Source organism: Cupressus sempervirens, chromosome 11 (assembly GCF_028749045.1).
Source record: "Cupressus sempervirens isolate cs-2001-9-10 chromosome 11, ASM2874904v1, whole genome shotgun sequence".
NCBI classification, from domain to species: domain Eukaryota; kingdom Viridiplantae; phylum Streptophyta; class Pinopsida; order Cupressales; family Cupressaceae; genus Cupressus; species Cupressus sempervirens.
In genome coordinates, this window is record NC_143128.1 from 544,953,719 (window position 1) to 544,973,167 (window position 19,449).

General features: G+C 35.6%; 1 protein-coding gene across 1 annotated transcript in view; it reads right to left on the bottom strand.

Moving 5' to 3' along the window:
• The window catches only part of LOC149530785 (phosphatidylinositol-3-phosphatase myotubularin-1-like), a 268,097-nt gene that overhangs the window by 146,285 nt on the left and 102,363 nt on the right, over positions 1-19,449 (bottom strand). Inside the window, exons 11-13 of the mRNA XM_089811165.1 lie at positions 15,163-15,262; positions 14,922-15,035; positions 2,586-2,755 (exon numbers count right to left, since the gene is read on the bottom strand). Coding sequence (XP_089667291.1) covers positions 2,586-2,755; positions 14,922-15,035; positions 15,163-15,262 — 384 coding nt within the window. The remainder of the gene's footprint in view (positions 1-2,585; positions 2,756-14,921; positions 15,036-15,162; positions 15,263-19,449) is intronic.

A 19,449-nucleotide genomic window follows, 5' to 3' on the forward strand; every position in this document is an offset into this window, starting at 1 on the left:
CATCCTCCCGCATCGGCACATCCTTCCGCATCCGCATACGCACTAGGGTCAAATCCAAACGCATTGGTAACTAAGGTTATCTATTGTAATCTCTTGTAAATATTAAAATGTTTCTAATATTTAGTTTCTTGTTTTTAGAATAGAATGTTTCTATTCTTTACGATTGTTTCTTAAGGAAACATCACTCAGTCTCTTGTATAAATGGATCTCTTGATCACAATATCAAGCAAATATTTTCCAATTACTTTGTAATATGGTATCAGAGCCAATACTCTAAAAAAAATTGAAAATAATTATAATTTCTTAGTAGAAATTATTTGCCTTTTATTTTCGAAATTATTTTCATGCATATCTGCTTCCAAAACCTCTAGTTCAACTAGGGTTTTCTACCAAAAATTGCCTCATTTTGTTTTTAACTCACGCAATTTTTTCTAGTCTGCATACTCGCGCCCCTCTATTTGCAACTAGCGCGACTAAATCCTCTAAAAAAAGAAGGTTATTCTCTGTTGTTCACGTGGAGGTCTATTGGGCGCCATTTCTGTGCAACTCACCCCCATATTTTTCTGCCACTCGTGTCCAAATTTCTCTGAAAATTGTGCATCTGTTTTGTGGCCTGTTTTTACCATTTTTTTAAATGTCGTTTATTTTTCAGTGTTAAGACACATCTAGGGTTTTTACAAGCCTCTAGTTTTGATTCGCTCCTAGAATCTGCAGCTTTTCTGCAAATCCACCATTATTTGGAAGTTTTTTTGCAGCCAAGCCTATTTTTGTTTGAAACCCTAATTTTTAAGTACCAAATTTGAAATATTTTAACATATTCTTAGTGAGTTTTTTGAGAGCTCATCTGGGTTGTCGTCTAATTTTTTTGGGTGCCTCAATTTTCATACTTTGTTTTTTATTTTCATACTTTGTTTTTCGAGCCAGCGGATACAAAAATCGACAACATATTTTTTTCAAGTTTTTCTAGCTCTCTTCTAGGTACCCCTTCAATTTTTCTGGGTCTTCTATTTTTTGCCTCAAAGTACGTGCTTTCACAGATTTTCACATTTTTTCACCAAAAGACCATGCAATGGAATCTCTGACTAATAGTTTGCTCGAGGGAAATCAGAAGTTCAATGGTCGCAATTATGGCATGTGGAAACAACGGATGCTAACCATCTTCGAATATCACGACAGTGATAAGGTGGTTCTAGTTCACAATAGTCTTCTCAACAGAGGTCCTCTACTCTAACTTTAGAAGGCTACAGGAAAAAAAGCATTCAATGCAACTATTGCCATAAGTATGGGCACATGAAGGTTCAATGTCGAAAGCGCTTAGCTGCCCTATCTAAGCAATTTGGTATGCAGCCCACAACGAATAGTACAGAGCACACTAAGGAGACAAAATCTGTCTTTTATGCCTTTTGATAGCTTCGTGCTCTGGATAGATAACCATTAAGGGAGGGTATTACAATAATAGATAGTTTCTATTATCTCTATTTAGTATCTAATGGTTATCTATTGTAATCTCCTATAAATATTAGAGAGTTTCTAATATTTAGTTTCATGTTTATAGAATAGATTGTTTCTATTATTTACGATTGTTTCCTAAGGAAACATCATTCAGTCTCTTGTATAAATTGATATGTTGATCACTATTAATATCAAGCAAATACTTTCCAATTACTTCGTAATATCTGACTAATAGTTTGCTCGAGAGAAATCAGAAGTTCAATGATCGCAATTATGGCATGTGGAAACAACGGATGCTAACCGTCTTTGAATATCACAATAGTGATAAGGTGGTTCTAGTTCACAATAGTCTTCTCAATAGAGGTCCTCTACTCTAACTTTAGAAGGCTCCAAGAAAAAAAGTATTCAATGCAACTATTGTGGGCACATGAAGGTTGAATGTCGGAAGTGCTTAGCTGCCCTATCTAAGCAATCTAGTATGCAGCCCACAGCGAGTAGTACAAAGCATACTAAGAAGACATAATCTGTCTTTTATGCCTTTTGATAGCTTTGTGCTCTAGATAGATAACCATTACGGGAGGGTATTACAATAATAGATAGTTTCTATTATCTCTATTTAGTAACTAATAGTTATCTATTGTAATCTCCTATAAATATTAGAGAGTTTCTAATATTTAGTTTCATGTTTGTAGAATAGATTGTTTCTATTCTTTACGATTGTTTCCTAAGGAAACATCGTTCAATCTCTTGTATAAATTGATATGTTGATCACTGTTAATATCAAGCAAATATTTTCCAATTACTTTGTAATATCTACTGTGTCAAATAACATTGCACTTATGTCACAAAAGTTTTGCAGAACATACAACACGAAGAAAAGGAAATCAAGGACAAACAAGAGCGAAAATATATACAAATCATATTTAAAACATAAGACAAAAATATCAAATTTCTCTCAAAGATTAGAGAGGGCAACTAATATGACAAGAAAAGAAAAAATCAACCTACTCTTCGTTTGAGAATTTTAAACGGTGAACAGGAACATCTGACTCAATATGTCCAATGTCCCTAATCTATTAAGAAGTTGACGTTAACAATAAATATCACTTAAATTTGGAAGCAAAAATATGAACCTGCAATGAACAAGCACTGAAGCACCTTCAACAGCAACGAGTGCAGCAATCCAAGCAGAACCAGCTAAGACACTGTGAATATGCATCAACCAGCCACTGTCGCCAAGTGCTGAAACAGATGCATACATGCTACTTTGATTACCTCCTGCCCAGGTTCCTACATTATTTCTCTGCAAGTCATTTCCGATATTCAAGAAATTATGTTCTAGACCATAGATGATAAATTAAGATACAAATTGATCAGTGCCATATACATTTCTGCAATAATCCAGAATTTATGTCTACTTGTCCTCTCCATTTGAAAATCACAAATTATAAAAAATATTCAGCATACATTTTGAAGTTTAAATAATAACTTGAAAGAGTGATGAAATAAGAAAAGGAAATCAAGGATCCAAATATGTCAATTAAAATGAATGCTGGTGTGGAGAATTTCTTGTGAGGTCCAAAATCAACTTGCCTATTAATCATTACATATGAAAGGTACACACATCTTGTTAAAGCTACAAGAAATATCAAAGATTGAAGATTTATAGTTAGTAATTTCTGGCCACATTCTTAAGTACCATACATGTAATAGTTAGAAAAAAATATATAAATTAAAACTGTGTGTGTAAGCATAATATATAGCATTGTTAGCAGATGGGAAAATATTCTACTAGGTTTACACTGCCTGTTAGTATGTTTACAGCATGCTGTTTATTTAACTATGCATTAAATGTTTGTCAGCTTCAGTTGGCTATAAGACTTAGTTGATGGTTGTGTTCCTGTTGGTAATTGTTGAGCTCCTTTGATTAGATTTTGTATCAAAGAAAGTGGAATGATGTAGTCAAATTGACTTTGATCCTTGACAGACTATCTTTGTTCTACTTCTATAACTTCATGTGTGAATAAAGATATACTTTTACTCCTCTGTCTAGATTGCATTATTAATTTTATTTGTCATTTCAAGCATTGATTTTATCAGATAGGATGGTAAACTTTGGCACCATTCCCCTTAAAAGATATCAGGCAAAACTTGAGAGATATGTGCCCTAAGAACTTAATAAATGCAAGAGACTACAAGGTGGTCAAGACCAACAGATCAAATGATGATTACAGATCAAGAGCAAAGAGAATGGAAAGAAGACAATCAGAAGTACCCAAAGAAAGCCTACGCTCATCCCAAGAATGAAGTCCAAGTCTAAGTGTTAGTCAAAGTCAGAGAAACAAAAACATTTCCACTGGAAAACAATGTAAAAAGGAGGATGGGAGGACAGAAGGGAGCACTCACCACTACCTAACAAAGTGTGGGTTGATCATCCAAGTGGTAAAACCAAGAAAACCTTATCTAAACAAGGTATGGAGAGAGATAGTTAAGTTCTTTAATGGAAGTGTATAAGAGTAACTATCAAGGATCAAAGATGTTTATTGATGGAGAAAAATTGAGCCAAGGGTGTATAAAAGAAAATTTGAAGGAAAAATAAGTGCACAAAACTCTGAAGCTGAGGGAAGAGTAGAGGAATCCTTGTGGCTAAAAAGTAAGAGAGAACCAATGCATTCAAATAAAAAACCCCTATCAAGCATGTTTCAAGTGCTAAGTTAGCATCAAAACAAAACTATGGTAAGCCCCAGGATACACAAAACCAGAATTTACAAAAGTTTACAGCGAATGGAACAAAAGGTCCCAAGGCACAATAAGATTTGTGAAGCAATTTGGATAGCAAATGGGCAACAAGATGATAAGACAATTTTGCTAGTCTTTTCTAGCCACCTAAGTGTAGCAATTGATTATGAACAAAATTGACCGAGCCTCTTGAAAAACAAGAGAAATTAAAGAATAGCCTTCCAAGAAGAGATTGCGTGCCTTAGAAGAATAATGAAATAGTAGCAAAAACATAGAATGCAAGACAAAGTAAGAATGAAAATATACAAGCATATCACAAATTTGAGAACTTGGTGTTGTCGGGTAATTGTGTTTCGGGAATAGTCATGTGTTTTGGAAATAGTTATGTAATAATTAAATATGATAGAGTGACAGTTACCGAAAGCGTTATGTCACATCAGTTGAGTCGCAATGCTTTGGACATTATATGAATGTTGTTATGAACTAGGAAAGGACCACTGAGTTTGTACTTGCTCTAATGTTCTGAGTTGTACTAGCTTTAAGCATTAATGAGATATCATTCTAGTTTCATGTTTACTTATGTGTTATGTTTACATTTCTACAGTATGCATTAACCAATTTACCCATAACGGTAAACATTTGGCATTGTTGCTGAATTGATTCTAGGAAGCACGGTAATGGAATAGATGGGATTGCTTGTGAACGACAACAGACCAACCAATGAAGAATAGCACGCTTTGACAACTGACTTCCATATTTTTGTGCGGGCTGCCATTGAGACATTCTTACGAAGGGAGGCTGCACATGAGGAAGTTAAGGAGGACTATATGTGGGATGCGCTGAACATCAGTCCCGCAGTGGATAGGCTTCTACACGAAGTACATAGTCTATTGGCGCAAGCATTCCTCATGTAGCGAAACCAAAGGGAACAAGTTGAGTGCGAACATCGAAGACAAAAGATCCTTCAAACTTTGTTAAAAGCAACCGTTGGGAGGGAGAGGATCGCGATGCATCCTGGCAAAGGACCAACCCATGAGCTTTAAGCCTGGTACCGGTAGCAAAGAAAACTTGTAAAACTATAATGACAAAAGTCGCACAGCCCACGCACTTGTCTTGTACGGATTATATAAATAAATAAATAAGTGTTATGTTTGTTTGTTATTTATAATGTTTTCTTAGAATTGATGCCCAATCAATTAAATAAAGATAGAAATAAGGACTCAAATAATGTTGGCATCAATCAATTAAATAAAGATAGAAATAAGGATTCAAATAATGTTGTACACATCACACACCAAGCCCTAATTCTCACACAACAAGACGAGTAAAGACGAAGGTTTAAAAGACTCGTCAAATGAGACCATGAAGGTGTCACACAGGGTGACCACAGTGTTACGTTTGTTCATTCATCGGTGCACACTCCATCTTACCAAGTAATTCCTTCCACTATTATTCGTAGGCTCTCACAAATTCACCCTTCCCTTGTTTGGTACCATAGATTTCTGCCACTCTTTCTGGAAATCTTTTTTCAATGCATCTCATGTCGTCAAGTTAGTCTTATCTACACTAGAATACTACTCAATAACTCCCTCCCTGCGTGTAGTGGAAATTGTTTAACCCATTCGTCCTCGTCGATAACCCCATTTGCCACCCAAATGGTTTCACACATTCGACAATGGGAGACCAAGTCTTTTGCGTGGCCCATAAATTTGGGCAATTACTGCTTATTCGCCGCCATGGCTACTGCTTGTGATACTTGTTGTACCACCAGTTGTACTATCCATAGTTGGAAAACTCACCAAAGCCAGAAACTTGCCAAAGTCTAAAAAATAAATTCAGGGAAAACTTGACCAGTTTTCAGCAAAAACTCGAAAACTTCAAAAATTGCTTAAATTTAATTAGAAATGCAATTTTTTGTACAATTCAATGAGAATATACATCCAATGAGTCAATAAATGAGAACACAAAACAAACAAGCTTAGTCTAGATATATTTAAACACAAACTAGGTACGAAATCGCATTCTCCTGAGGAAGACTCATGGCTGGAAACAAAATAGTAAATAATTAATGTAAAACTAAAAGTAAATACATCATTCTAATTACATCTTCCTCTTTTCAATTCTAATAAAAACTAAGGGAGAGGTAGAACTAGAGGGTCTAATCTTAGAAGGCTACATTGGCCATAATTCCTTCTTGCTCGGTATGTGTAACTTAGATTGTGGCTTGTCCTCAATCCTAGATATAGCTCTGCCTCTAGCATCTCCTGGCACTAGCAGCGACTACTCATTCAACTCAATGTCATCCAGATTGAAACCAAATCTACGCCTTCCTCCATAGCCCACCTCTTCAAATCACTGATGTCATCCTCTTCAAAAGCTCCGCCCCAAACCTCCTTCAAACCCACCTCAAATCCGTTTCAAATCAATCAAAATCAATTTGCAAGTGTTTGGAAGACATTTCCACTCTCAGCAAAATACAAGTGAAGAAATGAGAAATGGAACTGATTTGGGTCAGTTTTCACCTTTAACTGCTGTTATAAAAATATAACCGCATTTTTAACAAGAACTCAGCAAGTACTTGACAAGATATTGCCAAAAATTCTGCAAGTTTTTGGCACAAGTAAAAGTCATAAAAACTCGCCACGCCAGAAAACTCGGCCAGTTTTTGCAACTCGGAGAGTACTCTGCCAGTAGTCCATCTATGGAACAAATTCTACAAGGGAATTCTCTACTCATACAAAATTGGATTTATCTGTTCGAGCACTTACCGTTCGGCATCATTGGAACCTTTCTATCTCTTAAACAGTTCATATCAATATTCTGATTACAACTCATTCTTATTTATCCTTCTTAAGATCTTCTCCTTTGAGCACTTGTCCTATGGACACAAAGTAAGTTGCAAGAACAAATAGTCATATTAGATACAGCAACTGCAAAGCAATATTATACTCTGTTGTATTTAAAGATGAGATTCGGAAAGGGAATATAATTGTAAGAAGCAGATCAAGGTGGTCATTACATTAAGTATAGATTCATCTACAAGATCATCTCATTAAGGTTGCACCTAATTCTCTAAATTGGAGATAGAAAGTAATGTTAGTCATTGAACATAACATTGAATTTTTGGTTTAACAATACGCAAGTTTATGGCAGCATTAAGACTGTAGTAAAGAATTCAAGTATATGTTGATTAATTCCAAGGTATCCAGAAAAGGAGACATTAAATTCCAGATGTTCATCACCAACCGCCAAATGTCTCAAAGAATATTTAGATCATTTTCAAAACTGGAGCTACTGAAGGTAAGTGTAGTATTAAATTTTACATTTTCTGATTTCATAATTTGATTGTGTATTCTATTTCTTCTTAGCTTAAATTTTAATACTTTTAAGTTTTAGCTTTAATTTCTATAACACGATCATCTTGAGACAACTTGTGAAAGTTAGAGAGACACTTTTTAATATCGTGATCAGCCAAAATTGGTTTATATGAAAGAAAATCAGCAGTGAGAGGTTAGGGAAAGGATATCAATTGACTCACAGTGGGATCATGTGGAATTTTTCATTTTTTTCATCATCCTATTATGAGCATGATTCACTATACTAACATGGACAGGCCTTACAATGCAGAAAAGTATAATGGCATCAACTCAATGCTTGAGAAGATGAAAAGCATCAATGAACAAACGAACAAGATACTGGTGCATGCAATTGTTGAAGAAAGATGAAACAAGATGACCACACCATTACATCTTTTTGGCTATGCACTGAATGCAAAATACTACAGAAATCAGTTTTTTAATATGCCAAGAAGTCTTGCCCCATGTAGAGATTTTGAAATGCCTATAAGGTACAAAGCATCATTCCTTAGGTTCTTCCCTAAAGATAAATTGAGATGCAATTAGGAATGAGTTGCACTGAAATGATCAACATGTTGAGGTTCTCCATGCTAGATTTGAGAAGGATGCTCTAGCTGGTGGTACTTCCACGGTCAGTTCAACAGCTGCAACCCCTCCGAATCAAATTTTTATCACAATTTAACAATTTATGAATTTTTGTATTTTAGTATTTAAAAATTTTATTTACACTTCTCTATTTTTTTAATGCTGAAATTTCTATTAGAAAATAGATAACTTCAATTGTTTGCTTTGTCTTCAAAGGTTACTGGTTCAACTGAACCAGAAAGTCTAATGTCCCCACTACGGGGGATCTTCCTTCACTTAATCTACTACTCCCAATTTAGATTTAGATTTGTAATGTCTTTTATGAAACGACTAATGTTCTCCCTTCAGTCCAGTGATTGCTATTATATGGAACTGTTTATCTTTCTTTTATCTACTCTTATGGTATATGTGTTTCATCCCCTGAATGCATAGTATCCATGTACATGTCTTTAAAGGTTCATCTTCGGTTCTATATGTACTGTATCTCTTGAATAATTAATATCTCTGTACTTACCTTTCTAAGCTAATCTTAGTCCTATCCCCACCTATGCATATACAAGTTTATTTTAGTATTTGAATAGATTTATGAAGCACTCCAGAATTTCAAAATAATTCAATTATTTTTCCATGTCAACAAACATGTTTTTGGCACTACTTGGAGTCACCGATTGCCTTAGATGCCTATCAGATGAACTTCCATATACCTTTTGTTTACTGCTCTATTGCTGCTCCTGAGATTCTTATTTCTTCCTTACTGCACAGTCTTTACACTAATAAATCCCTTTACTGGTGATCTTTGTCTACAAAACGGTAATATATAGCAATTAAATGAAAAGGATTTGATTCTATAACTGGCCCGACAGCTATTGAATTTGCACTTTGCAGCACCTAAACCCTTAATGATTTCAATCTCCCACTGAGATTGTAAAACAAGATAATTTCTCAGGAGTAAGGCAAGGCACAACTTGAACACATTATCTTGTCCCCTCTCATAGTATTGAAGATCTTCAGAAATATCCTTCATTGAATTCAGCTCGTCAGTCTCGATGCAAATTCATTAAGGTTTGTATCAATAAACTCTTATTCTGTTGGCAAGGCTCAATACATCTATTTGAAAAGTTGCCACCATTCAAGTGATTTTTATATACTTCGCGCAATTTCCATTCCTTCTAACCATATTTTATCATGAGCCAACAAATAGTGTTCCCCTTATATTAGTGTGTTGATCGCCTTCTTAATTATTGCTATATTTCACTACCTATGATTAAGAGAGACATTGACTTTGTCTTATATATTATGCTATAGACCACACTGTCTGTCTTATAAATATTCTGAATTGATTGTAATCAATCCCAAAATATTTTGTCTTTCCTTCCATTCATGATCACTATTCCTCCTCATCACAGATTCCTCTTACCATCGACCTGTGTCTCTTTATCCCTATTCATTGTTGACTGGGTTAATGATGCCGAGCATGATCATTGATATATGGTGTTTCAAGAATAATAGCAGTGATTATAAGATGTATTGAGTCTGTCCAAAAACAAGGATTCCACTCCATCACTTTCTTCCCTATCTGATTCCTATATGTATCGAATACTTTCTATCTTCTCTCCCCCCCCCCTCGTTCCTGCAGTGAGTAGCAAGAGTGCCTTCTTATATCTGCATTCCTAGATGACGAGTTGTGAGGGACAGGACATGACATGTTCAATAGTAATCACCTCTCCTCATAACAACTTCTAATCAGTTTGATCTTGCATCTTCACAATTATTTTTTATTCAATATTAGACTTATGGCATTGCTCAATGCATCGCTTATGAAGTGGATCAGATTATTAGTCACTAGCAGGTATCATGTCATTATATTTATGTGATTTGAATAGTCCTCTCAATTGATGTCACAGATGTCGTTCAGTTGTTTTCTGGTCAGCATTAGTGGACTCCACTAACTTCTAATATTATAATTGGTTATAATATTTATTATTATACTCGGTCACTTATTATACTATATATTACTTATCTTGTCATTATTACATTGATAATTTATGTTATAACTTATTATTATTTATTCATTCATTCATTAAATTTGCTATTAATTGTTATATAAAATAATTATCAATTATTACTATATTTTTATATTATTAATATATCATCATATTAATAATATATTATTGTAAATATTATTTATTAGACTAGACTTGGGGAAATTACAGACAGGAGCTATTTTGTAATCCACTCAATAAAGTGCTATAAATTGCACTCAAAAAGAGCTGATAACTAAGTATATAATCATTCCAACTTGCACCTGCTTTCACACAAACAACATGACTACAAGCAAGGGGCGATGAAGATAAGGGATATAGTACTGGAGCATACTGACTGGAATGCTTCCACTTCTCACCATATTGCATTGGAGGACTCGGGAAGCAAGAACACCATTAGTGCAAGAGAAACTACAAGTAGTACTAGCATTGCTTGTGGTTCATCTAATTTTCCTAAATCACCTAATGTAAATGATGATGATTGTTGGTGTACTTTAGGTCTTCCTAGTTTTGAGCTCCTAAGTTAATGGTAATCCAATGCAAAAATATGTCAAGTCAAGTCTAGACTGCCATTAGGATTTCTTCTCATCTACCCCTGTGAGCCTACCCATGCGGGAAATGGAGCAAGTCAAGCACTATTAGTCAGCTAGGTGATTCTAGGATGGGTGGGCAAGAGTCAAGCTTTTCCTAAGATGAGAAGAAAGCTAAATGAGCTCTATCGATACATCTATCCATGCTCAGAACCTACTTGAAGTGAAGAACCAGTTCTGTCTACATCAGACAAAAAGATTTCATGAAGATCCAGAGCCCGCAATGAAGAAGCAACCAGTTGAACGAAGAGATCATGGAAAGCATAGACAGAAGTTGGCGATGTGTTTTGGGTTGTTGATGTGATCAGAGCAACGGTCCAAATCAAATTGTGATCAGCCACGTCAGGAGGAAGAAAAGTCAAATATCATATAAGGACTCTTGTGACTAAGCACTGAAGAGTCAAATTTCCAGTCATAAAGATTAACATGGCAACGGACTCAGAGCGAGCCAAGTGAAGTGGTTAATAAGAGATTGAATCCAACAGCTCTTGCTTTAGCTTTAGCCAGATGTGAACTCTTTAATCTTCACGGCATAGCGGAAGCCGTAGATCTCCTTCTACCTAGTAAGTTGTGGGCCCAGATCATCAATTCATCATGATCGTCCAGCAAAGCTAAGATCAAATGGCGCTAGTCATGTTTCGGGCCTAACTATTGAAGGACAAAAAATTTTGGAGAAAGTCTCCGAAATAACGACACTTGTCCATGCTCAAATCCATTTTGGGCCTAAATGTTTAAGGAAAAAAAGTTTTGGAGAAGTTAATGTTAACACTTGTCAAGTAGTCAAAGAGGAAGTCATGAAGTTATGCCTAACAGTTAAGCATAGACAGGGGCATCAAGCCGACCACCGTTTGATCAACTTAGATCAACGACTCCAAATGAATTTCACGCCAATTTTGGGCAACAGTCATCTTGTATTCACATATTCTCTGAAAAGAGAACATGTAGCATACTTGACGTAATATCTAATACGGCATCGACATCCTTAACAAGTGTTACACACCATTCGATCAACAAAGATCAAATGCCCCTAATCATGTTTCGGGCGTAAATATTGAAGGACAAAAAGTGTTGGAGAAGGTCTCCGGAATAGTGACACTTGTCCACACTCAAATCCATTTCGGGCCAAAAATTAAAAGGATGAAAATTGACTTGAAAAGTCATCCGAAGATACAACCAAGTGAGTGTGCAAAAGGCCACGTGTCAAGAAGAGTCAACCAGGGTTTGACTAAGCTTGGAAAGGGCCTGATTTTGATTGAAATATATGAGTATTGTATATCAACAGAAAGAGGAAAGATGAGGAAAGATGAGAGATGCTTTGTAGCAGCAGCAAGATGAGATTTCAAGAGGACACTTGTCATGTACAGATCAAACCCAAGATTCTCATTGTAGGGGTGTTGGTTCCAATCTATTGAGCAGAGCTGACAATATCCTCATTCCAGGTGTAATCGAGCTGAAGAATGTAACTGATGCAATGAAGCCCTACAAAGCTAAATCTGTAACTCTAAAGAAGAACTGATGCTCTGTCAAAAGCGTTACATTCTCCTTGCAAGATGTGACAGGTGTCACCCCTTCTTCCTCTCTTTTTCTAAAATTTTGGCCATATTTGGCATTCTCCTCATAGGCTAAGGCTTTGTAACGAATGATTGATCAGTCGATCCTATTTTTAGAACGCATCTATGCTCTATGTGGTAGTCATGAAATGTAACTAGTCAATTCTAAAGGGCCTATAAATGTAACTTTTTGAGAAGTAAATGAGATCGGTAGTTTTTTGTGCAATCTTCCCCCGGTAGCTGGGACTACTGAGTGACACTCGAAGTTGTAGAGAGAGGATTGATGAAAGGGTTGGGAATTGTCTAACTCTTGACAGCTGATTGGGGTAAGCAATTCTCATGACTGATAATCACTTTGATTCTTTCATTGTCACCTTACTGCCGAGCCAGGCCTGTTAGTTTGTTTGAGAATTGGAATGTGAATTGGTTGGGAAGTCACTAATAGTGGTTTTGACATTGACTGTGATCCATTTAGGTCGAGAATCATTCCATTTTTCATTATGTTTGCATTTAGTTAGTTTAGATACATGTAGAAGTAGACAGTAGTTTAGAGATAGTCCTAAAATCTACTTGAGTATCCTATAGTTATAGGTTACTTGGTTCTTCCTCTATTGCTGTCAGGTTAAGAGTGTACCTTTAAGTTAGTTGTAGGACCAGAATAAATTGAAAATCATTCTAGAGGGGAGTTGTACCCTTAAAATTCAGGGGTCTTTGATAGAACACCTACCTAGACCCATTCTGCTGGTATCAATTTGTTCCTTCAGTTTTGGGCAAAGAGTCGAGGCTAAGACCATTTTCAAGAAAAGGACAATCTGTTATCCAACAATGATATTGATGATTTATATTTCATTTGATAATTAAAATTTAAAAGTTCAAAGTTTCAATTGCTGAAACTTGAACATGATATTATCATTAATATTTTGATATTGAGCTTGAAGTATATGATGCTATGGTTGCAAGTTTATGGTGGTTTTGTTTCTGTATAGTAGTGTGCATACATACACAAACAAACAACAAATCCAAACTAACCCAAAACCCAATAAAGAATTTTATCGTACCGACAAAAACCAAATGCCGAATCCTGAACACGAATCAGCATCATGTATCCTTCTCAACCTCTTGAAGCAATGATTTTCCTTTGCAAATGTTTAATATTTTGGTTTTGGCTCCTCTTCTTTCTCTTTTACTATCCTTTAGTATTTTTGTTACTCCCTCTACATTTTTTGAAACTGTTTATGTACAGCTTGCATTTTCTTTACCAGAGAATTAAATGTTCTATTATCTTATGAAATTTTCTCTCTAATTTTCTATCATCATGCACCAACTACAGCTCCGATACCATTGTAATGTTCTTTTTTAGTATTTCAAAAATCCCTACAAATATTTGAGGTTCAGGGACATGACAAATCCATAGTTACCGGATTCATGCCCGGGAGGCCAGATTCAAGTCCAGTTCCGGGTCCGATCCAGATCCGAATTCGTGCATGGATCCAACCAGATCCAAGCAGGGTCCTTGTTTTTTACTGTGGATTCATCCAGATCCGCGGACCGCAAATCCGTACAAATCCACAGGGTCAAATCCAGACCTTGCACAAATCCATGCGGACCCTCATGAATCCAACACGAAACCACATGAGTCTGTCACGAACCCCCACAGGCCCATATACCGAACATAGAATATATAGATATACACACAAATCATAAGAGGAAAAATTTAAAAATCATGAATTGGATTTTCAGACCCAAATCCGAGCCCAAACCTGAATCAGCAACTAAGGACAAATCTATCTTGCTAAGACTACCCTATGTGTACTCTTTCTTTCAAGAAAATTGTTTTTTTCAGAAATTTCAAAACTTGTCAATTTTCAGTTCACTTTGTTAAATTTATCTTGTATCACACATTAAGTCTCGCATCTTTATGTTTTACCAGAAATGAAGTCTCACAGCTACTGTTATTTCAAGTAGTTTGCAACCATTATTCAGATAAAATAATCTATCTAAAAAATAGTTCAAATTCATATTTTTAATACGTAAGAAACCAAATTATCTCATTCATTGAGTGCCTATGTTCCTTGCAAAGGTGTTATGAGAACTAAAATTACCAATGACCAGAACTGTGTAATAATAGAAACCATAATCCTATAAATCCTGAGGCCTTCCAACCTGTCAAAGATATTCAAAAATACCAATTAAATCTATTGTGGAGAATCTAAATGGTCAAAATCACTTGAGATTGTCCATCCACATGAACAAATCCCCATTCCTACTCAACACTCCAACTTTTCCAAATACTGCATAACAACATGCACCTTACCCACCCCTTCATCTTCTCCCATGCCAAGCTACTTTTCTTTTCAAATATTGAATATAATTCCTCTAGAAATCCCATTCTTGCATTACCCTTTTTACCTATCCCCAGCAAATGGGGACTTGGTGGAAAATACAAGGAAATTGTTAAACGATATTATCGCACAAATTTATTATATAGAGTTAAAAAGAATCAGGATTTAACAGTGTCTAATTTGTAAACAACTTATAACACCAGGCAGGCATAACCTTCAAAAAAATGCAAAATGAATGTAAAACAGGATTCATAGCGCAGCTAACCAAGAATGATGATAAACCAGCTGAAGAAGTAGCACCATGTGTGTCCAAGTAATCTCTAAGTCGGTTGAAACTCTCTCTCATGGCATGTATATTATCAATCCCAAGAAAGACAACCTACACAACCACAATGAGGATAAGGCTATAAAACAAGTAACCCTCTGCTGAGGCAAAACTAAGGAAAATCACATTTGAATTCTTGTAATCTACCAGACTAATCATTTGCTGCAGGACCTGAACAAACCTCTGACTGCAAGTAGTTTGATTTGGACTCTGATCCACCTCCCTTGGCTCCATTTGCAATTGCATTTTTTCTAGGCCTTGCATCAGCAATATATATCTTTCTGCAAAGAACAATAGGATGAGATACCTTCAATCATAATATAGACATGCATTCAATGTGATAAGAATAAACTGCAACACCGTTCAATGGTATTCTAATTTAAAACGAACTGTCAAGTCTCGTTACATAAAACATTACTTCTGAAGACCCTTAGTTTACCCAGCCTATTCTTTGGTTTTTATAAATAGAACAGAATTTTCTGAGTCAAAATATAAGATACGACTCGATAACTATAACAAATTAATTGAGTTAATGCCATAAAACAATTCAGTTAAATTTGTTCTGCAATACACTCACTGCCATAACATAAATAACTTCTGGCCTTTCGGTTGCTGCAACTTGGTACAAGCAGCACTCCTTGATCCAAGAAATATTGGTAAAATATAGGTTTAACTAAAAATCTGAGATACCAATGTGGACCTGGATGATCTGGATGCTGAAGTGGAGGCAACTCGAGGCAGGATGCTTCTGGAAGCCCTGTGGAAGCCATCTACAGGCTCTCGGATGGGGACAGAAGCCTGATAAACTAAGTTTTGATTTTGTTAGAATCTTGAACATGAGCAATTGGTTATAACTTATTGTCTATTGAACTTATTTCTGAATTTCAATTTGAATATTAGTTTACTGTTTTACGTTGAACTATCACATGAAATATCTTGAATCTTGATCAAAGGTCAAGTATCATACTATCAAATGATTTATTTTTGTATATTTCTTGCATTTCTTTGCATATATATGCAATATATCATTTTATTTTTATTTTTTTAAATTATATATATACCTGCTTCCTCCCACTTCCAAATCAGCAACTTATCTAAAACTCTTTTCTGACTGATTCTCAACCAAATATCCAGAGGCATAAACGAGTTAAACCTATGATCCCCTAAAATACACATTGAATGCAAGGTTGCCTTCACTTTCAAATCAATCAACTGAACAGGAGAAGATTGGGACAAGAGGTTCCAGAAAAAAGTCACACAAGGAATGTACCTCCATAAAAGGTCATTTGCATTGAAACGTGGAAAAAGCAGTTTTAAAAGTACTGACACCAAACAATAATCTATCTTTATAAATTTGTAATTTTCACACTACGCTCTTATAATCATAAGTTTCATTCTTTATGAAGCTACAAAGCATCTATAGCATTCAATAATAGTGGAGGCACATTTCCAAGACAATTTTTGGCTAGCATTTTTTCAGGGAATGGAAATTCTAGTATTTACGAAATTTCAAATATCCATATGATAGCATTGATAGGGCACTCAACATATACATTGTGAAACCTTAATAGAACATGAGAGTTGAATGGGATTTAACATAAGTTAACAGATGAATTAACAAATTCAATTGCTTTTGTTGTCAATGTATAGTATAAACAAATTCAACAAAATTCCCTAAGTCTCCAAGTTTCAATTTAAAAATGACAAAAACATTGAGTAAACAACTACCCATAACCAGCATCTGCTAACCTTGTATGAAAATTGAAATCCAAGTCTGTAACTGCCACTATAAGGGAGTGCCTATCCAGAAAAACCCTCACCAAATCCCTCTTGTGTCTACTCCCCATCAGCTTGTGTAGCACCTTCAATACCAATATCACAATGTATGTCAGAATCTGACAACCCTCAAGACTCTGTCAATCTTGAAGTTGCAAGGCACTATGCACAACCACCTTCCCCAATCATCAAGAAATAAGCTTGTCCCTGTAGACTGACTATATGAGTTTATAAGTGATATCAAAACACAATGATACTTGTCGGATACAGAGGCAGCCCCTCCTACCAGACCCAAATTGAAATATTTGATACCAGAAACCATCAAAGCATATGTAATTTTTCATTATTTTATAAATTTTAACTTAATATGTAGGTTTTATTTCATCTTCACTGCCTTCTCACTATCATCCTCTTCCCTTCTCACACTCGATTTCCTTTAACTTCTTCTTTACAAAATGGAAAATGGTAAAATAAGTTTGTTTGTTGCTTTTAGTTGTTAGTGTGATTTTTTCAGCATTCGTGTAAAGAGCTGTGGAGGTACTTGTGAGACTCACTAACCATTTTTTTACTTGCAGTTTATTTTGACTAGGCCGTAGCCATCCCCAATGCAATACGCATGTACCCTGATCATCCCCAGGGCAATTAAGCCATCCCTAATGACCCTAAGTATTTCCTGTCAAAATTTATCATCCCCAAAACCTTTCCATTTTTTTTATTAAGTAGGCTATGGGTGGGGGTAATTCCTGCCCATCACTGCATCCCTGAAACATACCCCATAAAGGATGGTGTCTTATTTTGCAGGCAATGCATCCCCAGTGAAAATAAGACAAAATCTATTACACTCATATTGTCAAAGTAAGATTATATTCACTGAGATGTTCTTTTCGCAGTGTGGCTTTGCTCAAAATTACACCAAAAACTCTTTGTACACTGCTATCATTTATAATAGTCCCATCAACCTGATTTTCAAAGTTCAGTCACTACGAATCTCATTTCCTTCCACAATTGATAGTTTTGAAGTTTGACAAAAAGGCTATGTACCATTACTAATTGTCAATGCAAGTGTTTTCTGATGGCCTACAAACCTCTTAGCATGTATCAAAACAATGGTGGGGGATCAGATATAATTTAAGCACGTAGAAATTTGAACATTCAGCAAGCTACAATGAATACTTCTTCTCCTGCAAGGAAAACTAATCCTATTGAGATTTATAAAGATACCTGGCATTACTCATGTGATAAACACAACAATGCAAAAATCCACCTTCAGCTGCAAGGAGCTCATCCAGCTAGGATCATGACTTACAATCAAGTATCCCTTCCCCTCAATCTGCATTTTCTATTCCTAGGAAACTGCTCTCTAGTTTTCCTCTAAGAATCACTCAACCTCAAGGCCTCTTTCCCTCTAAAGTTTTACAAATTTCCAAGGAACACATCCCATATTAACTCCGCTGCTTCTAAGTCATAACAAACACCAATATTTCAGACTGGATTACAGCATTCCAACATAACATTGGATTGCCAGAACCATTTGTTTCCATGACAAAAATTTGATGTGTTACTCCATCTCTTGGACCCTCTTCCCTTTCCCACACCAAGAGCTGAAATTTTGGGAGTTCAGACTATACATGAATGCAACAATGGGAGTTCCAGAACAATTAATTTGGTCACTTTTCTCATCAAAAAGAGTACTAACTGTGTAGGAAAAGATTGAGGAACATGATTGGCATTTCCTTTTTTAATATACTGATACACAGCACTAATGGTTAACTGCATTCAATGACAAAATGGATGTCTTTAAGCTCTACATAATGTTTACAACAGAAAGTCTAAGAACTACCTAAGCGATATCTACCTGATCTGCAGAATAGCACAGAACAAGAGGAAATGGCAGAAAGAAAACTGGCTTGAGTGATCCAGCAAGATGTAGAACAATCATGTAACATATTCCATGTTGTCCAGCCAGATATCTTTGTTCAACCCTCCCTATATGGGAAGATTCAATCCTTATTTCTCCATCCTAGCAACATAAGCACTCATTGGAACCCCTAGCAGAAATCCACTGTATCCATGGACAAACCAGCATATAAATTTGAGCTCCGTATTTCAATAGCCACCTAGGAGAGGCTAAGTGTAGTTTGGATGGCATTTCAATTAAAGAAATACTTAGTTCATAACAATTTTGAATGATAATATTACTGAAGCAATCATATCTATCATTATTGGAGTTTGTAGCTGCAATAGCAATATTTATCTCTAGGCGTTGATTCCATTATAGTAGCCTTCAGCTGAAAAGGACGTTTATGATAGTTGTGATATTAAATATAATGACATGTGTCTTGCAAAATCCATTAAGGCATGGAAATATGAAGAGTCGTTTTTGTAAGATAGAGTTATATTGTTGGGAATTTTAAGAGACCTTCCATTGTAGAGTGAAGAGTCTCTCTTGTGCTATATATATCACATCTAGCAAAAGGCATTGTACACTTGAACTTTTATGATCAATAAAATGATGGTTTTTGTTGTGTAGCTGGGTTTTTCCCCTCATTCTAGAAGGGTTTTCCTAGGATATCACTGGTGTTTATTGTTTCAGTTTTGGCTCTTCCTTATTGCTGTTTATCATCTTATTTACTGGGCTCAAAATCTAACATAGTATCAAAGCCTAGTTCAGATAACAGCAAATAAAAGAATC